Source organism: Dioszegia hungarica (assembly GCF_025882075.1).
Source record: "Dioszegia hungarica strain PDD-24b-2 chromosome Unknown MKK02contig_8, whole genome shotgun sequence".
Taxonomy (NCBI): domain Eukaryota; kingdom Fungi; phylum Basidiomycota; class Tremellomycetes; order Tremellales; family Bulleribasidiaceae; genus Dioszegia; species Dioszegia hungarica.
In genome coordinates, this window is record NW_026515770.1 from 2,498,491 (window position 1) to 2,519,965 (window position 21,475).

The window sequence follows — 21,475 nt, forward strand, 5'->3', positions numbered from 1 at the left end:
GGGTAAGGGGGGATGAAAGAGAGGTATAGAGGGAAGAGCACGTTCTCAAGCTGCGATCAACTTGAACTTGATTTTTCGAAAATCCCGAGCCATCGCGCCATACCGCCACGTCTGAGCGCAACCCGACCCCTGAAATTTAGATTCCGTTAAGATGGGGGTGTGGCACTTACGGCAGCTCGGCTAAACCGGCAAGTGCCGGGTAGAGGAACGTTCCAGCACCTTCTGGCGCCTGGAAACGCTGAGCAAGCCATCTTCCCTCCACCTTCCATCACTTTCCAGCAACGTCCATGTCGTTCCAGACTGTACCATCGGCGACGATGACCTTCGGTCATGAGGCCGCGCGTCTACCAGCTGACAAAGCGCTGATGCATCGTCCTTGGACTCAAAGGATATAAAGGGGAGACCATCTGACCAACTCACTTCCTCACTCTCATCCTTGCAATAACACTTGCCACTCACATCCATATTTACCAACCCAAGCAACAACCAATCAACAACACACGACAACAACCATGTCATACTACAACATCCAACCCCACCACATCTTTGGCCACCGCGCCACCCGATCCCCCTCACCATCCCCTTACACTCCTCTCGACCACCCCACCCCGCACCACCATCGCGCCACCCCTACCTCGTCTCCATTCGCTGGGATGGGCTACGACCTTGACGAGGAGGAGCGCGCCACCCTCGCTCACCTTCGGCACCTCCAGCAGCGGCGCGAGGCTCAGCAGGCGTCCATCCAGCGCGAGGCGGCTATCCGGCTTCGAGCACAGGAGGAGCGGGAGGCGGCGATCCGTCGTGCTGTCGCCGAGAAGAGGCGGGAGCTGGCTATTGCGAAGGCTATCGAACAGCAGAGGGAGCAGGCGATCGCGGAGGCGGTAGCTAGGGAGAAGGAGCGCATTCGGGCGGCCATCATCGAGGAGCACCACCGTCGTCAGCAGGAGGAGGAGGATCGCCACCGCCAGCTCGTCGCCCAGCACCGGGAACGCCTCGTCCAGCACCGGCAGCAACAGCAGCGCGCCGCCCAGATCGCCGCTATCAACCAGGCTCGTCAGCAGCAGATCGACCAGGCTATCGCTAGCAAGGTCGAGTGTGCCAAGCGGTGCGCAGGTCGGTACGCCCAGCGCGCGGGTCAGCACGCCGTCAAGGAGGTCAAGAAGGAGTACAAGGAGGAGTACGAGGCGATCAACAACTTGCTCGCTGGTCTCTTTGGGATCAGCCTCGCCGATGTAGAGGAGAAGAAGGAGGTGGCGACTGGTAAGTTGTCCTTTGATCTCTTGTTCTGGACTTTAGCTGATCTCATTACAGAGCCCAAGTCCACTCCCACTCCCACCCCTGCCCCGGCGCCTGCAGGTACCCAGACACCGGCTCCTGCGGCCACCCCCGCCCCTTCCACTGCGCCCGAGCAGACCGGCAATGCCTTCCCGGAGCACGTCAACGAACTCCTCTCCCACGTCCTCGGTCTTCGCGTCGAACCTACCACTGAACCGTCACCCAAGCTCACCTCGGTCCCTTCCACCGGTAACGCAGTTCCTCAAGGCCTGAACGAGTTCCTCTCTCGCTTCGGTCTCGTCTTCGAGCCTGAGTCTCTCGACTCCGAGAAGGAAGCTCAGGCTGCACCCACCGCCCCCGCCCCCGCGCCCTTTACCGCCGCCGAGCCCAAGAAGGTCGAGGTCGCTCCCACTTCCGTCGCGGATCCTCCTGAGCCCACTCTCCCCTCCCTCGTCCTCCCCTCTACCTCGGCTCCCGCCGTCGCATCATCCTCGCAGCCCCAGGCTCGTCCCTCTACCGACGAGCATCCGCTCACCACCTTCCTGAACGGTATGGCAGACATGCCGCCCTTCGTCCGCGACATCCTCGGTAACGTCGAGATGGCTTTCAAGGAGGAGCAGCACCGGTCTGAGCAGGGTCAGAAGGAGGAGGCGGTGAACTGCAAGGGCAAGGCTGTCGCTGAGGGGGAGAAGAAGGCACCTGCTGTCGTCACCGCCCCTGTCGTCGCTCCGGTCCCGGTCGAGTCTACTCCATCTCCGACTCCGGCTCCTGTCCCTACCACGACCGCCGCTCCCGAGGTCGACAACACTGCCTCTGCCCTCTCCACCCTATCTACCATCTCCTCGGACCTCTCGCTCGTACGCGACTCGTTCGACTTCCCCTCCACCCTCTCATTCGCCTCTCCCTCATCTACCGACCCCTCCCCACCCGCGCTCCTCTTCAACAAGGCCAACTCGGGGTACCACGCCCAGACCCACAAGCTCCTCCAGCTCCTCTTAGCCGCGGACGCCATCAACTCGCAGGGCAATAAGGAGGTCCGCCGGCGCCGCAAGGAGGTTGTCAGGGAGGTCGAGCGCGAGATCGAGGGGTTGGAGAAGCGCAGGGATGAGGTGTGGGAGGAGGTGAAGGCGGCGAGGGAGCGCGGGGAGACCGAGCACCTCGAGCACCACTCTGCCTCGTCTTCGTCGTGCGGAAGTAGCGTGGCGGATCCCAGCGAGGTACGGGAGCACGAGGAGGAGGTCAAGGGGTTCGAGGTTCCCGCCGAGTCCACACCCACCGTCCCTGAGCCGGAACCCACTTCTGCCCCCGTCGACACCGCTTCAGTACCCGCCCCTAACTCGGAAGTCGAGGAGAAGAAGGTGGATCCCAGGGCGGCCAGGGTGGACAAGGAGGATGAGTTTGAGCTGGTATAGATCTGTGGTCTGAGCAATCGGTAGTAGCAAAGATAATGGTAGTACATAGCAAGATTCGGCCTAATATAAGACTTGTAGATACCCAGATTTGTAGCTCTCGTGAATGAATCCAGATGGCTGAACACATCTTCTCTGCATCTCGTGGCGAACCAAGTCCATCCTTGCAGAACACAGACGGATCAGCAGGTACCCACTCAGCATAGCGCGGGCTCAGTGGACTTGCAGAGTGGAGGCGCGTGCCTGGCGCGTCGAAAGTCCGCTCGACCCCATCAGCCATCTCATGCATGCATCTCATCCGGTGCGATTTCTACATCTATCATACAACTTGGGCTTGAACCATCTGAGCTCTGGTCTCTCTTTCACAGCTGATCCATTGACCTCATTCGCGCCAATCCACGCTCGAACTCAAAATTCCTCGTCTCCAGCTGCGCGAGTCGGTTCAATCAACGCTCAGGCGCTCACGTCCGCACACGCGTGGTGCGCCTCACCTCGCCAGTCCTGCTCCCCGTATCCTCCGGACAGGAGCGGGCGTCAGATCGCCTCGGACATCGCCTCTCCGTCCCTTCCGGACACTAGACATACCAGGTAACTCGTCCAGACATCAGAATGGCTGCTGTCGAGCCGGGACGTATGGCCTCACCGACCGGCGGAGAACAGGGGCAGCGGGTGCAGCAGTGCAAGCAGTGCGGAGTGGGGTGGCCGTGGGCGCACTTCGAGCCGAATGAGGATGGAAGCAGGGACGTGAGTCGTTCACTTCTGATCGTACTGGGCGGAGAGGATGAGGGAGAGGGCGGTCATGAAGCTTCTTTCGAAGGGAGAAGTAAGAGAAGGCGCAGAAAATGTACCGCGCCGGAGCCCTCTGATGTTTTGCTTCGGGGACAGGGAATACTGCTGATACTCTCAGTATGCGCAGGAGGTCTGTACTCGCTGTATCGACCCAGAAGACGAAGAGCGGAGATGGCAGCTGGCGCTGTGTGTCATGGTATGTTGTACTTTCTCCCACTCGACCGCCAACTCCCCACTCTGCGAGGCCAAGCCGACGACCACTTTCGGGTTCCAGCCTGGTATGATATCAGGGCTGACCTTCTTACCATCTGATGAGCTGCGCTGACATGGCAAGGAAGAACACATCAATAACGCCCGCTCGAAGGAGGGACTCGCCATCAAACCCAGAGTCCATCCGCAACCCGCTCCTCGCCGCAAGCCAAACCCCGTCGTTCCCCTCCATCCCATCTTCACCGGCTCGCAGGGCTGGTCGTCGCCCGCTCCTGCCGTCTCACCGGCCATATCGAACGCCTCCGTCCCGGCAGGTGGACTCCCCTCTGCCCAGTCAGGCAGCTCTCGGACCATCCATTCGGGACCGTCTACCGATACCTCGGCTGGTACAGTGACCGGCGAGCCGAAGGCTGCGTACAAGCGGCTGAAGTTTATCTCTGTGCAACAGAAACAGGAGCCGGGGATTATTGAGCTGCCCTCGAACTCCATATCCCCTGCGCCGACGACGGATGCCAAACCTCCACCTCCCTATTCGTTCCCGACCGAGACGCTGCCTCCCCCTCCTCCCCCTCTTCCGGCACCGCCTGCGCACCAGTACCCCGCAGCTCCTGCTCGGCCTGTTCCTGGACCAGCCCAAACGCCACATATACCATCACAGGCCGTCCAGCCTGCTCAGGCGCGTCCTCCAGCGCAAGCCCCTCGACCGGCCGGTATCGTTCCCGATGAAGATATAGCGGGTATGCCTGAACCAGATCGCGCCGCTACATGGTACGTCAGTCTCCTCATTCCTATTCTATCCTTCCGCCTCACTTAAGCGCTCCAGAAAGCAGCAGCTGATGCCCAGGCTGAGGCGATACTACCGCACCGGCACGCAAAACAACCCTACCCAGCTGTCCGTCTGGCAGCGCTACTTCCAGACATTCGAATTCCACTCGGCACAAGCCCGAGGACGCCCCTTCCCCCTCCAAGGCGCCGAATTTGTCTGCGTTGTCCAGCGGACATTCTCGAACGTCCATTTGGTACCCGAGGTGTTTACGTTTGGGGGGATCGAGGAGATCCAGCGGCCGGGTACGGGGTGGGGGAGGATAGTCGGAATAGGGGCGGGCCTGTGAGCGGTGTCTGGCGGGATGGATAGGAGAGGCAGACGGAGGAGGGGAGTGGGGAAGAGCGGAAGGGTAGAGCATGAACGGGAGCGGGGTTAGTGGCGATGAGGTACCCAGAAGGGAGGTCGATCTTGGGAGCTGGGGAGAGACATCATACCAGACGTGGCTAATACGAAACATATGGACTGGGATGTCCGTCTTGGTGTCCGTGGCCGGCATGGTCTTTGCCTTTGGACCTAGCGGCCAGCTGGCACAGGCCATATACGGAAGAATGCTTTGTGCTCCGCGGCCGCTCACGGTGGAAGATTACGCCGGTATGCCTCCGAGCCTCCAACAGCCTCCAACGGAGATCTGGAAGTCCATTCCTGAGCAAGCTTCCTGAGCTAGCCGCGGCAATCCGATCACTTTCTCCTCGGCCTCCTCGAGGGCGAGGCTTGACTCTCCTCGTTGCCAAGCGCACAGGCAGGCTGGGCGGCAGCGTGCGGCAACGTGTGGATTCCCCGCGTTGATGGCTGCATGCTGCCACCCGGAGTCATCATCGAGTCGTAGACTACTCGTTCATCGTTGACTACAAAATTCAACGTTTGAGATTCGGCCGAGAATCCCAGGCTGTGCCTTAAGTTTCATGCACCGCATGCATCCATATCCATCTCCGTCTACCTCCGTGCTTCGCTTCTGCCCCATAACTTCGCAGCCGAACAAGGGCCGCAGCTGTCAAACTATACTTTATAGGGCGCTTTGCATGCTTGGAGCAGCAGCAGCTGAGTAACGCGCTGCGCCTGCGGCCTGCTGGGTGGAAGTCGAGTCGAACGGATTGATAGGGAGGATTCGTAATCAGATTAGCGCAGTTGTTGGGACGGATGGCTCATGTATCACTTGAGGACACTCACACGCCTTATCCAGCTCCGTCCTGCATTTCCATAGTCTAGTGTCTCGGCTCTTGCCGCCATCTTAACTACACTACAAGCATTCGACAAGAGGAAAGGAGACAAGGAGGATAAGCAGCAGCACATGATCCACAACCCGCTCGCCCGTTCTTGTCGGAGTCGTCACCCCTTCTCGTTAGTTACCGTTTAACCGTCCACTACCCATCTATAATCATCAGACATCTTGTGTAGCTACCTATCCATCCACCACTACTGTCTCACCTGCATCGACACCGCTGCGTAAGCGCCACGCTCATCGCTCAGTGCAGTAAGCAAGCACAAACGTCGAAATACGGTCCACCTCGCTCTATAATCGCCTATCGCCTATCGCCCACCCGTACCCCGTACCCCGGAACACACACACACACCCGAGCTAGCCAGCTCCTCACCCCAAATCCTTAGCTCGCACTCCGGAAATACCAGTATAGAGTTCTGAGGACAACGGCTCCGCCCCCTTCGACAGCTCCAGCACCGTCCATCATCTCGACTGCTGGCCAGCTCGACCACACATCCTTCTTCCCCCTCATCCACCGGCATCTGTCAGCCCCACCCTCCACTTCAATCCCTCGTCAAAGGATCTTCCCCCTCGGATCTTGCGACGCCTTATCGAACATTCCACGCGGGACAGCGTGGCACGTCATCTGTAACGCGCAGCATCGGATCAAAGGAGCAAGGAGTGACTCGAAGGAGAGCGAATTGTTTGGGGGACTGGAGCTGGCCGTTGGAGCGTTTGGGGCCAGAGAGAAGGGGGACCCTTGCTGTTTATAGGACGGCGTCGTTTCCTCTCCCTGCTCATCGGTATACAGCCTCTGTTCGGCCCTCGCGGATCACAGGAACCTCTCCGTTAGGCTGAGCCATCCGGACCGCCGGCCAAATTCAATCACCTCCACCCATCACCTGACGTGACCATACCGCCCTTCACCCCATCTGCGGATCCCTCTCGGCTGGCAGCGAAGGATCGTCGTGTCCTTCGCTTGCCCCCTCCCTCCCCCTCCCCCATCCTGTCCCATCCTACGCAGCCGACAGAAGGAGTTTATCGCCTCTCATGTCGGAATCCCCGCTCCCCTCACCCCGGCGCCCGTACTTTGGCGCCACCGGGGGTCCGAGTGGTCCTTCCTCTCCTCGACCCTCCCGGACCAGCTATGGTTTCTCGCCGACCCTCCCTCAGACCGCCTTCCCCAGCACCAGCTCCGACATAGCGTTCCCTTCAGCACAGAGCCGCCTACCACCCATCAATACCACGGTGCGGCATGCGCTCCTGTCCCCTCAGCTGTCCACCCCCGTTGATCATGCTGGAGGTCAGCAGCTCCAGTACGTCTTCCCGGACATGTCCTCCCCGCGACCGTCTCTTTCCTCTCCTCGCGGTCCGGCGGCGGATTTACCCCCTCGCTCTCGTCGCAACTCGGCCGCTATTGTCTCCATCTCCCTCAGCACCCGCAGTCGGTCGCGCACACCCCGCGGCAGTCATGCCGGACTGAACGGCAGCGGCACGCTCACGCCCAGTCGCTCGTCTAATCTTACGCCGAGGAACGAGGATGCCGTCCTCGTGCAGATGGGCGAACCCCGCCAGGCGGATGCGGACGTCTTTGAGAAGTGGGAGCCTGCGGGTGGGATCATACTGGGTGATATGGACGAGGATGACTCGGCGATAGATGACGACCAGTATGGTGGGGAAGAGTACGACCGGTCCTGGACGGGCCAGTCGGAAGGCCCGGCTCGGGACATCATGCGTCCCGGGATGCTGTTCGGCGAGGGCTTGGAGTTCCACGGCGAGAAGATCCAGCCGGCAGTAGGCAAGGTCGCGGATGGGGCTGGGATCTTACCTCTGCGGAGAGATGGAAGTGGGGTTGGGCAGAAGCGGCGACCAGGCCTGCAGGAGCCGGAAGATGAGACAAAGAAGCGGTATGAGGTGGTCAGGCCTTTAGGGAGCGGGAGCTATGCGGTTGTGTACCTTGTTAGAGAGAAGGGCGGTCGGAAGCGTGAATACGGTAAGTCTTCAGTCTCTCCAACCGGACTTAGCTGATGATCAGCTTTAAAGTGTCTATCCAAGCAAGATCTCACGGACGAACAAATCGAAACTCAACTATTTGAAGCCACCATCCACCTCTCCCTCCCCATCCATGCCAACATCGTCACTCTCCACCAAACCCTCCAGACCAAACACTGGCTCTTCCTCATGCTCGAACTCTGCCCGGGCGAGGATCTCTTCTACTGGCTCGAGAAATCGCGAGACGCCTCGCCTCCGCCGGTCAACGCAAACCTACCCGAGGAGACCTCGCATCACCCCTCCTCATCCTCCAAGTTCTCCTCCTCATCCATCCCTTTCTCGTCCAGTCAGCTCTTTGGCGGGATGAGCCACATGTCTATGGGCATGTCCAGTAGCCAGACCTCCACGCCGTTCCTCCACGGCCAATCCCCCGCCTCTCTCCTCTTCTCTCACCACAACGGAAACGGGCATCATTCATCGTCATTTGCCGCCCAGACACCACCTACTCCCTCGCTCCTCTCGGCGTTCGCTGCCAACACCCTTCTCTCCACCCGCCGACTCCGGCTTATCGCTTCCATGTTCTCGCAAATGTGCGAAGCTGTCTCGGTATGCCACGACGCCGGTGTTGCGCATCGCGATATCAAGCCTGAGAACTTTATCTGCTGCGATTCGGTCGAGCTCGAAGTTGTTGCCGAGGGGCAAGAGGATGAGGGCGGTTTCGGTCCGCAGGCGAAGCGCAAGGTGGTGGTCAAGTTGACGGATTTCGGATTGGCGACGACTGAGGAAGATAGTGGGGATGTGGAATGTGGGAGCAAGCCATACATGTCCTATGGTGCGTATTCCAGCTTTATGTGGAACCGAGGCTGGAAAGCTGAGACATATTACAGAATGCCGAAACAACCTCGGACCAACCTACATGCCGGCCCTAGCCGACGTTTGGTCACTCGGTATCGTCCTCATCAACATGCTCTTCCACCGCAATCCTTGGAAAGACCCGACCGAGGGCGATCCGAACTTTGACAACTTTCTCCACGATCCCACCGGATTCTTGCTCTCCAAATTCACCGGTATCGGGCGGGACGTTGCGACCTACCTGGCGGAGCATGTGCTCTGCCTCGACGTCGAGAACAGAGTCACGGCGGGACAGTTTGGCAAATGGGTCAAGAGCTTGCCGGAGATGATTGGCGGGAAGCGCGCGATGCTTCACATCAAGACGGAGCGGAGGGAGCGGAAGGAAAGGGAGCGGGTGCACAAGTGGGAAGATGGGAATGGGGCGATGGCGGCCCCGGGCATGTTTGTCAAGAGCCCGATTGGCGGGGTCGGAGGTCAGGAGAGGAAGGTGTCGGCCTCGGCTTTGACGAGCACGGCGCCAACATCGGCTATCCCCATCGGTACATCCCTCACCACAACTACCAGCAGTACTGCCTCATCCAACACCCCTACGTTGTCGGCGTCGATCCGGCCACTCGCCCCCGCCATTCCCACGGAGGAAGAGGAAGGCGGCGACCACACCCCTGAGCTGGACGACGAGCTCACCTCGGCCACAACAAACGACGAACAGCCTACACCCGTCGACAGTACTACCATGTACTCGCCCGGCCAGTCTGAGCGGGGCGAGGAAGGACCCATTGGCGATGGCGAGTCGGACGCCCGGTCGTTGTCAACCAACAAGCGGCGGAAGCGAGGCGTCCGAAAGGGCAAGGCGGCGCAAGCAGCTTTGGCGGCAGCAGCGGCTGGAGAGCACCCATCGACCAAGGAAGAGCGCGATGCTCTTCTCGCAGAACTCGCTGCGGCGTCCCAGTCGCTTGCTCGGGATCTCTCCAAAGGTCCCAAGAAGGAGGATCTCGACTTCAACCGGGTCGAAGACTTCCCTCCTCTGGGCACGAGTCCCGCCCAGGTCGCTCAGGCGAAAAAGAGCCGCTGGAAGAATCTCATGAAGACGTCCGACTCATCGGCCAATCCGGAACTTGCAGCTCTGGCTCGTCGCGTGGCGGAGCGGGATGCCGGGTCGGGAGGGAACTGGTCAGCCCCCGCCAAGCTGCAGGGCCACCCAGACTCAAAGCGCTCGCCTTTCAGGGGCAGTGCCGGTCCCGCATCCGCTTACTCGAGCTTTGGTCAGGTCTCTTCCGCATCCGCCACGTCGAGTATGTCTGGCGCGGAGGAAGACGATTGGCGGAGGAGGCCGGTGAAGCTTGCGACGCACGAAGAGGAGGAGGCGGAAGCGGCCGAGCAGAGGGGGAGGAAGGAGAAGCGGAGGGAAGCCAGGCGGGACGAGAGTCTGGACAGGGCGAGGAGGGCGGCGGCGGCAGCGGCGGCTATCACGGGTGGTCTGGACGGGATGTCGATGGGGTCATTTGGCAAGCCGCCCATGCGCCCTCCGGGTCTCAACAGCTCGCTTCATCGCGCTCACATTCCCTCTACCTCGGTCCCCATCAAGTCTCCCCAATCGGCTCGACCACCCGCACTCGCCAATCCTGCTTCTGCGCTATCGGCCGCTCGACCGAGCCACGTCGCAGAACCGAACGCGCAGGGAATGCTCAGCTCCAAATCCCCTCAGCCCCCCTCGCTCACCTCCCGCTATACCGCGCCGGACTCTATTTCCCTCCAGACGGTACGGTCCGGATACAGTGGGCAGTCGGTGTCATCGACTACGCAGGCAGCGACGCATCAGATTCAGCCAGTCGCTCCTCCCAGGCAGAGCTCGGCGTCCATCGAGAGCAGCCGCACAATCGTGGGACCGACCGTTGGCAAGGCGGATGCGGCGGAGCCGAGTAGGCCTAAGATCAAGGGGCAGATACAGAGTCTGGCGAAGATGCTCAGTGGGCTGAAGACCAAGGGGAAGGAGTAAATGTGGAGTGTAGAGAAGGGTCTCGGGAGCGTCGGGTAAGGCGCGGGTGTCGATGAGGGTCGGGCAGAGGTGAAGCGTTGAGCTAGGCTATCATGTAGAAGGTACCATACATCTCATAAAGTAGGAATCAAAAAGAAATCAGGTAGATACAATTTGTAACCACTATGCAAAGCTCTTGTATGATAGCTGGTTGCAAGCAACGGAAATGCTTGGATCCGGGCCGTCTCCGTTCGGGCTATTCTTAGACACGTGTTCCCGCGCCGTGGAGATGTGAAGATGATCAGTGCTTTGTCTTTCGCACTCTACATATCGGTGTACAGCCCCTCTACTCAGACCCACCAGAGACGATAAACGACCGCGATGGACGCCAAGCTATATGTGGGCGCGAGGGAGAAGCCCAAAGACGACGGATTGGCTGCCACAGACAACGTAAGCGCGGGTGGCAAGCCCAAGGAATGGCTCCTATTCAAGTAGGTGCACAACTGCTTGTATATCTGTGACCAAGCTGACGCCAATGTCTAGAATAGAGAGAGGCCACATGCACCTACGTACCAGCGACGGTATGACGGTCTTCATGTTCATGGCCATCATGTTCCTGCTCTACACGGCAGCATTGTCAGCCGGTTCAAAGCCCAATATGGCGAGGAAGCTCAAGCTGGACCCTGCTTTCGACGTCAACGCATATGTCCACCGAGTCAACACAACTATTGGCGTGCTTGTCAAGGAGCTGCAGCAGGTGCAGGCGGTATTGGCGGATATGCAGAAGAAGCATGGCAAGGTGGCGGCGGTGTAGGGTGGGGTATGTAGGTGGGGGACTGATAAGATCTCGTTGTAATTATATCCACGTCATGCTATCGGATCTCAGCTCGTCATGCAAGGGGAAAGTCGGGGCATCCACCACTTTCTCTCGTCTCTACCTATAAGAGCACATCACCCTACCCAATATGGCCAGCTTCATCATCGGGACCGGCTCCGGAGTACTCGCCGCGGCGGCGGTGTACTACACCATGTCTGCGCATCTCGCTCAGGACACCTCTGCGCTGGAAGCCGAGTGAGTCTGCCCTCGTTAAGCTGTGGACTCGAGCTGATTACATAGACTGGACCGCACAACTTTCCTCATGAATTCCTCCCTCGACCCACAAACCCCAAGAGCACCGGTCTCGCAGATCGGTCCCTCGCGCGACCCTTACCAACCCCGCTTCTCGGACCTCCTCCGGACCAAGTGGAACCAGGCTGTCGAGCGGGGCGTGGACTCTGTCCGCTCCACCGACTGGACCAGTGTCGGCGCGGGTATCGCGGAAGGCGGGCGGGGCGTCGTGCGCAAGATCAGCGGAGAAGTGAAGGATGCCAAGCCGGCAATGGAGCGGGCAGAGCGTCAAGCCGAGGGTGGGGGCAGGCGGATACTGCGGGACCTGCAGCGCGAGGCGGGGGACGTGGCGCATGAGACCGAGGAGGTTTCGGAGAACATCTTTGAACGGGTCAAGTCGGCGGTCAACACTGCGAGGGAAACAACGGCGGCAGCTGCGCAGGATGCTACCCGGACGATGGGGCGGGCTATGACGGAGATCAAGGAGGACTCGGTCGACCTGGCTCATCTCGCCAAGGACAAGGTGGAGGAGAGGGCGCAAGAGGCAAAGAGGGTGGCGGAGGTGCAAAAGAAGCAGAGGGAGGAGTATCACGAGGGTATATTGGCGGGCTCGAGCGGGGTAGGGGTTGTCAGCGCCGCGGCGGAGGATCTGAGCAAGGAGAGCTTTACAGGCGGAGCGGCGATGAAGGTCAGGGCAAAGAGGCAGGCAGAAGGTACACTGGCGAGCAGGCTGGTCTAGGCTAGGGGGTCCGGTAGATAGGCAGATAGTAGTACTTTACATACAGCATTCATACCCTACAGTCCCTCATGAGGGAGTTCTGCGACAGGTCCTGATCCACGCATCGCCGACAACAGAGTCGTGTCCGACCGGCAGCAGATACGGCCGACGGTTCCTTTCGTACGAGCCTGCGCCCGCCTCCCACGGCCCGAGAAACGGCAAAAGTGCCGACCACTGTCCAGAACCTGTTGATCAGCTTCGCGCAGACCTCGGTACAAATCGTACTCACCTTCTATCAATGCCTTGATGTGCTGGGCGCTGATCGCCTTCGAGTATAGCGTCAGAGGACCTTGCAGCCCAACGAGCCTGAGTGACGGCTCGAGCGTCTGCCTGTCAGCCTGATGCCTTGGCAAAGGCCTTGGAGACGTTCGAACGTACGCTGTTGACATCCAATCCATTTGCTACCATTCTTCCGCCACATACTGACGCCTCCCACACCCAGCCGCCTTCCCCGCACAGATATGGGTCATCTGAGGTGCCCTGTATGCGTCCGGGACCTCCCAGAACATATATCTTTGGCGGCGTATCGGGCGATACCCGGCGTGTGGGATCCAGCGCGGAGGCCGTCAACGTTGCGAGGGCCTCAAAGTCTCAGCTAAATCGTATCTTGTTGACAGGCTCCGTGAGCAGTGACTCACATAGCGCGCCCAATGGGTCATCTCGTGACAGAGGGTCACCGCACAAAACAGGAGGTGCATGTAGTACACCGACTCCTCGACCGCCTGTCCAACGGCTACAGCTCCGGCGTTGATCAACTGAGGAGATCAGCTGTGGCCACGATCGTTCTTTGAGGCTCGGCCCGGCAGCTCACGTCAGATCGGAGGAAGATATGACCTGGCTGCTCTGGTCGGAACTCTCCCCAGTCTTCTATCCCCGCGCTGGACACCAAAATTGGCCGTTGCTGTCCGAAGAGCGCCCGCACCTCTTCCTGTCGCTCGAATCCAGCTTCGTCCACGACGAACTCGGCAAGAACGGGCTGGCTTGGCCGTAGCTTCTCCCAGGGGACAGCGAACATCGATGCGAGGGCATTTACGCTCCGCGGCGAGCGGATGAGGCGGGACGCGACGTTCCAAACGTCTGAGAGAAAGACCAGCTCATGCTGATTGGTGATTCGTACCAGCGCGCTGCCCTCGCTGGCTTCGTTATAGCACGCGTGATTCATTGTCGATTGGACAGCAGGTAAGTAGCTAATAGAGTGTGCAGTGCGGAGGGGCAGATGGAGATAGCCTAACATAGATAACATTGTGGCTCATCCATGCCGTCATCGGGGAGGTGGCATGTGGAGGAATTGATGCCAATATGCTTGCTAGAATACAGTATGAGGGGCGGAATGAATCCTCTATGACTACTTGACCGACCAAGAATGGAGAAGGGGTCCGCATAAGGCGTGATGAGGCCTGCTCGAGAGTGTCCGTTACGCCAGCGCAACTCATCCATGCCGGAACGCGCAATTTGCGCCTTGCTCGCATCTATACCAGTCAGCTATGCTATCTCCGGCGCTCATGACCAGATATAGACTCACCGTCCCATTGGGTAGTATTTACAAGGCGGTGGGCCCCGTTTCTTCCCACCCTTCCCGCCTCCGCCTCCGCCTCCACCTGCGCCTCCCCGTCCACCACGACCGCCTCCGCCTCGCCGATGTCCCTCATTCCCCCCCTGTGGCCGGTCTGGTTCTCCTTGCCACACAGGCAGTGCCCCGCCGTAGTTCCTCTCTGGGCCTTGAGGAAAGCCCTGGTTCAGCTGACCGTTGACTGGGCCATTGCCCCATTGCCGATCGGGCCCAGGCGGACCGGGGTACGCATTGTATTGGCCATGCCCACCGTGTGGCTGGGGTGGAGGGTATGATGCCGGCGCCTGATTGTAAAAGTTCTGGCCAGGCGGAGGTGGTGCGCCAAAGTGATTACTGGGTCCGCCGAGATTGGACAGTACGCCGAGATTGCCGAGATTGCCGAGAGCAGGAGCGAGGCTGGTGAGGAGTTGCGAGATGTCACCGCCGACTGGAGGAGGAGCGACGTTCATACTAGAGTGTAGTTCGAATGTCCGGAAGGGTGTGGGAGGGACGATCTGGACCGAAGACTCATCGGCATTACCACCGCCCGGCGCGGCGAGAATACCGCGCTCGCGAGCTTCTTGCACGAGTGTCTCTTCCGTCGGCTCGAGTAATGGTGCCGTGTTGTAGGCTGCAACAGTCAGTGACGTGTCTTGCGATGTTATCAATTCTCGTCACTTACAGTCTGGCTCATACCATGCAATGAGCTCCTCTTCTTCCTGCTCCTCGTCCTCCTTGTGGTTCACCGCGTCCTGCTTCAAGGTCATTCCTTCATTCTGCGTCATGTCCGCAGCGGATATGTGAACCTCCGATCCATCCTGTAATAATCAGCTGATTACCCATACGAATAATCGAACATGGACCAACCCCGTTGACCTGCCAGGGTGCAGGTTCTTGCTCCCATGGATCCTGTGTGAATCGCCGCTCTTCGACCAACGGCCGAGCTTGGGGCACAGTATCGCTGAACCGAACATGATGACCTTTCTTGTTGAGCTTGACCTTGGCGTCTGGACGGGATTCAGGCGGGGCAGCTTCCGCAATACCGGACGTCCCTGCTGCTGGCTGGGCTTGGCGAGCACGAGCCATGGCGGCAGCAAGCAGGGATAGCTGCGGGGGAGCAGTGGGTGTGGAAGGGGAGGGCGCAGCGGGGTTGCCGGACTCGGCGGGATCCCGCTTTTTGATGGGTGGTAGGGCTGCTCTTGGGCGCTTTGTGACGGGTTCTATTGAGGGTTTGATATCGACTGGAGATGGGGCTGGTTTCGCCAGAGCTTTCGAGGTGGACGGGATGGCGAGCCGGCTGGGACCAGCGACTGCATTTCCGGTGGAGGTGATTTTCGGTTTGACATCCTCGCCCATCTCGCCTGCTTTCCGCTTCTTTAGTGCTGTAGGATATTAGCGAGATCTCAAGACATTGCTGATGTCCAACTTACGCTCATCCTCCGCTTCGACTGCTCGAGGTGGTATCTTCCGGTTCAAGGGTTGAATCTTGTTTTTGAAGTGGTCCTGGTATCGCTTGAACGCGGAGGCAATATTAGACTTCTTGCTGAGTTCTGCCAATGTCAGCTTACGCCGAGCAAGATCCTGACTCAAATCACAACTCACGTCGGTCCTTTTCCGCTGCCTTGTTCGCTATCACCTGGAGTGCTCGAGCAATCTTGCATTCCAGGATGACGTTTACAGCCATATCGGTCTCGGAGAGAAGCTAGAAGATCAGCTGGGACTTGGCAACAGGGCTGACACGCACAATCATCATAGGCACGATTGCGACCTCCCACGTTTCCGGATCTTGCGCCATGCTCTTCAACCACCTCCCAATCTGCTCCGAGTATTCCCACTTGTCCGCCATCTCCTGCTTGTACGAGTGTGGCGCATGCTCGCGAATAGCAGCGAGGATCTCGCGCAGCTCGGCCGGGTTAGGCTTGAACCTCGGATCATTGCCGTTGGCCTGGCGGCGTAGGAATTTCCAGATCTTGCCGGGCTTTTCATTTGGATGGCGTAGGCGTTCCTTGGTGAGAAGCGGGCGAAGCGTGTCCATTGTGATGGTTTCCTCGACGGCTGGCTTCGAGGTGGAGGAGGAGGCGGGCTGCGAAGGGGGAGCCGCTCTTGGCGGGGAGCGAGTGGTCGAGCGAGCCCGGGTCGGGTCAGCTGGGATGGCGGGTGTCGCCCCGCTTGGCGTTCCGGAGCGCGAGCCCTGGGCGGGTTGAGTGGTCGGACGAGATGGGGGGTCGATCTGAGCCATAGTGTGGTCGATTTGCGGGGATGCAATGTCATATGGCCGATCCGCGGTGCCCATAGCCATGAGCACCAGGGGCGGGCCATCGACCAGCCCTTCCGGTAATGCCGGTCTATACAGTCAGCATGTATCCTCTCGGAGAAAACAAAGACGCACTTGATACCCGCGGACTGCATATACACGTCCTGGAGCGTAGATGTATCCGCAGCGGATGAGGCGTACGAGCCAGATTCCTCCGGCGAGCCCATCGCGTCCTCGGCATCATCGTACGGTAAAGTAGATGGTAACGGAAGGATATCATTCATCTGCACATATTTGTGCGGTATCTCGATTGGAGGTACAGTCTCCACCCTGGGCTTGATATCCTCCGTTTTCACATTGGACAAGCCATCTTGGTGTGCGGCAACCCACGGCTTCGCCTCCACTTTGGGTTGTAGATCTGAAACGTCAGCCACGTTACGCACGGATGACATGAAACACGTTGCAAACAGGGGGGAGGAAATAAAATAATGGCGGGAAGCGGGGTTTCGGAGATTTGAAAAAGCGGCATGCCGTGTGGCGGTACGGGTGGGGAAGTACATAACGCGTTCGGTGAGGACGCTTCCCGGGTGGGATATGCGCAACAGCCGCAAGCAAGGCTGGCTTGTCGCGACTATGGGCTGAGCCAAAGCAGATTAAGAGAAAAGTTTCATAGCGATAGTAAACCCCGACGTGCAGGATGACTTGATCCGCGAAGCTGCTTGACCATCAGTTGGGATGAACTTACCATTATCGGGTGTCCCCTCGACTTTGACCTCCTCCTTCACCCCCTGCTCTTCTGCCATCTCTACATCGCCCACCATCGTCACGCTCTCCGTCTCTACCGATGCCACGTCAGGCTGTTGCTCGCCTTCGGATCCCGAGTTCTGCGCCAGTACCCACGCCCAAGCCTCGTCCGGGTGTATGCCCTCGGCGATCTTGCTCCGCCAAAGCAGCCACGAGAACGGGTCTACTGGAGGTATGGGTGGATTGCGTAACAGCTCTTGTCGTATCCATATACGCTGCTGTTCGGATTGACTGCATTGTAGACGCGCGGAGAGAGGCGGCGGGTGGCAAGGTAAAGGGGAAGTTGGCGCGTATCGGAGCAGATCGAATGAAGCCTAGATCAGCTAAGCGCTCATAAAGGTTGGGGTGATGACTCACGCGAAGCGTTCAAGGGCTTTCCACGCCTCTTCCATAGCTCTAATAAGAAGCGAAATAAGAAGGCGCGATAATCTGCTCAACGTTGACCAAAACTACTGCTCGCACGCCGCTGGTACTCCTACGAGCCTTAAATATCTATTTACAAAGCCTTGCTCTGATTCTCACGCTGCACTGCGCCTGATTGTAGTGCCACTGTACTATGGATGTGAAGAGGAAACATGAAGAACGATGATACCGTAGGGAGCTCGGGGAGCGGAACGAGCCTCCATTCAGGCACCGGCGGCGAAGACCGAGTTTAGCGTGATCCGTGCGTAATTTCAGTCGCGTCCTCATTCCTTAAGCCTGCGAGACAAGGTTCTAAGGTGTCCATCTGTGTTTCTCACATCAAATACAAGGTGCATCCCGCGCCATCACGCTGCAGCAAGCGCTACAGCGGAATCCCTCCGAGATGTCGTACCCACCAGATCGGGAACGAGGAGAGGGGTCAAGCCGGATCACCAGCCCCCTTATGGAGGGCGAAGAACCAGATGCGGTACAAGAGGAGCTGGAAGTTGAGCAGGAGCTGAGCCAAGTCAAGTAAGCCGTTTGGCCTTGTGCGATCATCCTTAGGCCAGCTACTGATGCACCAGGCGATATGAAGACTTCTCCACCGTCGGTGAGCCGCGTTTCGATCGCGATAGGGCTAAGGCTACATGCTAAAAGCCAACTAGACTGGATCCAGGACTCATTGCGCGAACGATATGCACGTGTACTCGCTCCGTCCCATGCGACGTCCCTGACTGCTCGGCTGAGTCGATTAAAGGGCCCAGTAGGGTATGCCGGGCGGGCTATAGCGCAGATACTGGAAGAAGGCGAGACTTGGGTAGTCATATCGCTCGTCGGTGAGCTCATAGCGCTCAAACGTTTTGCGGATGAGCAGGAGCTGATTTGCGCAGGTGTTGCGATAGGAATGACTATGGCGCTCATTTCCATCACCTCTGTATGGCTCTCCGACATCAAGCTCGGATACTGCACCACTGGATGGTGGCTGAATCGCAAATTCTGCTGTCTGGAGGTATCGGATGAAGGAGAGGGCTGCGCGGAGTGGAGGAACTGGGGAGGGGTGGAACCGTTTCGGTATATGGCGTACATCTTCTTTGCTGTAAGTTTACTGTCTGTCACAATGAGGGGGAAGTTATGCTGAAGTCTTAGGCCCTATTCTCATTTTCGGCTGCGAACATTGTCAAAGCCTTCGCGCCCTACGCAGCTGGATCAGGTATTTCAGAGATCAAGTGCATCTTGGGCGGATTCATCATCAAGAACTTCCTGTCTGCCGCTACGACTGCTGTCAAGGCTTTGACTCTGGTGTGTCCAGCACCATATCGCTCGGTACCCCAGCTGACCTTCGCAGCCTCTCACTATCGCCTCCGGCCTCTCTGTTGGGAAGGAAGGTCCCTCGGTTCACTATGCATGCGGAATCGGGAACGTCGTCGGGCGGCTGTTCCAGCGGTACGATAGAAGTGCATGTGAGCTTCCTCTCCTCCAGCAGACTGAGGCTCAGAAGCTGACGAGATAGCCAAGATGCGGGATATCGTGACTTCCGCTAGCGCAGCAGGAGTCGCCGTCGCTTTCGGGTCACCTATCGGCGGTGTTCTGTTCTCGATCGAGGAGATGAATCAGGCGTTCTCAACCAGGACGATGTGGCAGAGCTTCGTCTGCGCCCTGGTCGCGACTTTCACCTTGGCGGTACGGTGCCTAGCCTCTCTCAACCGTGAATATTAGCTGACTCCCCCAGTCGATGGACCCCTTCCGCACGGGGAAATTGGTCCTTTTCACCGTGTCTTATGATCGTGATTGGCACTACTTCGAGATTCCCGCGTACCTCCTCATCGGCGTGTTCGGGGTATGTTCTCCTCATCCTTACAAGGATCGAGCTGATCTATAGGGTCTATACGGAGTCTTTGTGATAAAGTTCAACCTCCAAGTCGCAGCCTTCCGGCGAAAACACCTTAAAGACCACGGCGTACTCGAAGCGGTCGGTCTTGCATCTCTCACTGCGGTCATGGGCTATCTCAACAGATTCCTCCGGATCGACATGACGGAATGTATGGAGATCTTGTTCAGGGAGTGCGAGGGCGGAGGGGATAAGTATGGGCTGTGTCAGTGAGTCTGAGCCCGAGTCCTCGAGGTACATGGTATTGGACGCGAGCTTACCTGCATAGGACATCGGCACAGTGGCGAATGGTCAATTCGCTCCTGCTCGGCACGATCGTGCGCACTGCGCTCGTCATCATCTCGTACGGCTGCAAAGTCCCCTGCGGTATCTTCGTACCGTCCATGGCGGTCGGAGCGATGTTCGGACGGATGGTGGGCATTTTGATGAAGGCCATGCACACGTGAGCTGCCTCATTCATGTGCGAGTATACCCATGGAGCTGACAGCTTGGCAGTGCTTTCCCAGAAGCACCTTGGTTTGCTGTATGTCAGCCGGACGCGCCGTGTATCACTCCTGGGACCTATGCCTTCTTGGGCGCAGCTGCATGTCTTGGGTAAGCTAAGCTGTGACCTTCGTGATTTAACGCTAGCTGATGAAGTCAGAGGCGTCACCAAGCTGACCGTGACCATTGTGGTCATCATGTTCGAATTGACTGGTGCCTTGACCTACATCCTGCCTACTATGGTGAGCCATACTCCATCGAGTCTGTTGGCCTAGACTCGGGCCTAGACTCGAGCTGATGTTGTAGATTGTCCTGCTTGTGACCAAAGCCGTCAGCGATTCCTTTGGCGGTGCTGGGATAGCCGACGAAATGATCCGCTTCAACGGATATCCGTTCTTGGAGAAGGAAGATAAGGACTCTGGAGATCATGCTTTCATCGAGCCTAGTGAGCCATTCCACCTTGAAGTCTGGGACGTTAGCTGACTAGCCAGTTGGAAACGTCATGAAGCGCGGTATCGTCATGATGCGGGCCGACGGTATGCCTATCCAGGAAATCGGTGAGCTACCTCAAGGGCCCATGCTTTCGCGCCTGGATGTAGCTGACTGAAGCAGAGGAGATCGTCCAAAGTACGAGCTATCAAGGCTTCCCCGTGGTCCGCGGCGAATTCGACAAGACCATCGTCGGGATAGTCAGCAAAGCGGAACTACGATATGCGCTGGGTAAGCTATCAGTCCCGCATTGTCCACATAGGCTGGTTGGCAACGGAGGTCGCCGAGCTGACGTTCACCAGAAAAAGCTCGTAGGACCCGAAACGTCTCAGACTCCGCCATCTGCTCTTTCGAATGTACACCCTCAACAGAAGCGGACGAGAATGGATTCCTCGCTCAGCCCGATATTGTCATTCCTGGAAGAAGAGCAAGTGCGGGTCCGCTCAGAAGTCCGTCTGTCAGAGGAGGGCCTCAGCTGGAGATGGGCCAGGATAGGCGGACTAGCGGGGTTATGGCTGAGCAGGTTGACTTTGGGCAGTATGTGGATGAGGTGAGTGCTTGGCCTGCCTTCAGCACCACTTGAGTCGTGGGGTATAGCTGATCATCAGACTCCGCTGACGGTCTCGCCCAAGATGCCGCTCGAGATCGTCATGCAGCTCTTCAGGCGTATGGGGTGAGCTTACTGATTCCTGCACAATATACGTAGTGATTTGAAAGCTGACGCACAGGCCGCGCGTCATTCTCGTAGCCAACGAAGGCCACCTCGTTGGACTCGTCACTGTCAAAGATGTCCTCCGTCACGAAGCACAAATGGAGCATGAACACGCCACCTCCGTACCCGTCAGCGCCGCCATTCCCACCTCTGCTTCTGCTGTGCCAAGGGAGCCAACGCATATGCGAAACGACTCGGCGAGTAGCTGGGCTACCGGTGGAGCAGGGGGCAACTGGGAGCCGGTGGGTGGTCCGATTGCTGAGGATGGAGCGGCGGGGCTGGAAGTTGCGCTGGAAGAGGGATTGAGATGGGTGAGCCAGAAGGCAGGCGGGCTTGGACGCGCAGTGGATAGGATACGAGGTGGGGGTGGTACAACAGGACGGAATGGAGTGGAGGATGCGATGGAGTATGAGCTAGAGGAAGAACGGCCGTTACCACCTATGCGGTAGGGTGGCTGACTTGTTGATAAACCATCTTGGGTG

At 58.5% G+C, this 21,475-nt stretch overlaps 7 protein-coding genes across 7 annotated transcripts; 6 read left to right on the forward strand and 1 right to left on the reverse strand.

The window, feature by feature from the left end:
* Positions 1–512: 512 nt before the first annotated feature.
* MKK02DRAFT_33266 (uncharacterized protein) lies at positions 513–2,687 on the forward strand (the record flags this gene model as incomplete). Its single annotated transcript, XM_053088685.1, has 2 exons — positions 513–1,260; positions 1,312–2,687. 2 exons carry the CDS (start codon positions 513–515, stop codon positions 2,685–2,687), a joined length of 2,124 nt encoding a protein of 707 aa, XP_052945740.1.
* Positions 2,688–3,293: 606 nt separating this feature from the next.
* On the forward strand, positions 3,294–5,168 carry MKK02DRAFT_33267 (uncharacterized protein; the record flags this gene model as incomplete). The annotated part of the gene is made up of 5 exons (XM_053088686.1): positions 3,294–3,428; positions 3,592–3,669; positions 3,808–4,451; positions 4,528–4,791; positions 4,877–5,168. The coding sequence occupies 5 exons, from the start codon at positions 3,294–3,296 to the stop codon at positions 5,166–5,168; spliced, it is 1,413 nt and encodes a 470-aa protein (XP_052945741.1).
* A 1,589-nt stretch (positions 5,169–6,757) lies between these two features.
* On the forward strand, positions 6,758–10,547 carry MKK02DRAFT_27012 (uncharacterized protein; the record flags this gene model as incomplete). Its single annotated transcript, XM_053087292.1, has 5 exons — positions 6,758–7,700; positions 7,743–8,531; positions 8,587–9,884; positions 9,951–10,124; positions 10,257–10,547. 5 exons carry the CDS (start codon positions 6,758–6,760, stop codon positions 10,545–10,547), a joined length of 3,495 nt encoding a protein of 1,164 aa, XP_052945742.1.
* A 360-nt stretch (positions 10,548–10,907) lies between these two features.
* MKK02DRAFT_44665 (uncharacterized protein) lies at positions 10,908–11,340 on the forward strand (the record flags this gene model as incomplete). The annotated part of the gene is made up of 2 exons (XM_053093035.1): positions 10,908–11,017; positions 11,070–11,340. The coding sequence occupies 2 exons, from the start codon at positions 10,908–10,910 to the stop codon at positions 11,338–11,340; spliced, it is 381 nt and encodes a 126-aa protein (XP_052945743.1).
* Positions 11,341–11,491: 151 nt separating this feature from the next.
* MKK02DRAFT_44666 (uncharacterized protein) lies at positions 11,492–12,373 on the forward strand (the record flags this gene model as incomplete). Its single annotated transcript, XM_053093036.1, has 2 exons — positions 11,492–11,598; positions 11,644–12,373. 2 exons carry the CDS (start codon positions 11,492–11,494, stop codon positions 12,371–12,373), a joined length of 837 nt encoding a protein of 278 aa, XP_052945744.1.
* Positions 12,374–14,057: 1,684 nt separating this feature from the next.
* On the reverse strand, positions 14,058–17,411 carry MKK02DRAFT_33270 (uncharacterized protein; the record flags this gene model as incomplete). The annotated part of the gene is made up of 10 exons (XM_053088687.1): positions 14,058–14,130; positions 14,211–14,592; positions 14,644–14,779; positions 14,829–15,343; positions 15,392–15,511; positions 15,564–15,663; positions 15,706–16,306; positions 16,351–16,633; positions 16,961–17,250; positions 17,377–17,411. 10 exons carry the CDS (start codon positions 17,409–17,411, stop codon positions 14,058–14,060), a joined length of 2,535 nt encoding a protein of 844 aa, XP_052945745.1.
* Positions 17,412–17,824: 413 nt separating this feature from the next.
* On the forward strand, positions 17,825–21,442 carry MKK02DRAFT_36945 (chloride channel; the record flags this gene model as incomplete). The annotated part of the gene is made up of 18 exons (XM_053089527.1): positions 17,825–17,952; positions 18,006–18,031; positions 18,087–18,257; positions 18,312–18,517; positions 18,568–18,720; positions 18,767–18,881; positions 18,932–19,101; positions 19,151–19,258; positions 19,301–19,518; positions 19,578–19,751; positions 19,805–19,903; positions 19,953–20,034; positions 20,099–20,237; positions 20,284–20,349; positions 20,405–20,512; positions 20,584–20,831; positions 20,890–20,954; positions 21,010–21,442. 18 exons carry the CDS (start codon positions 17,825–17,827, stop codon positions 21,440–21,442), a joined length of 2,709 nt encoding a protein of 902 aa, XP_052945746.1.
* Between the last annotated feature and the right edge of the window lie 33 nt (positions 21,443–21,475).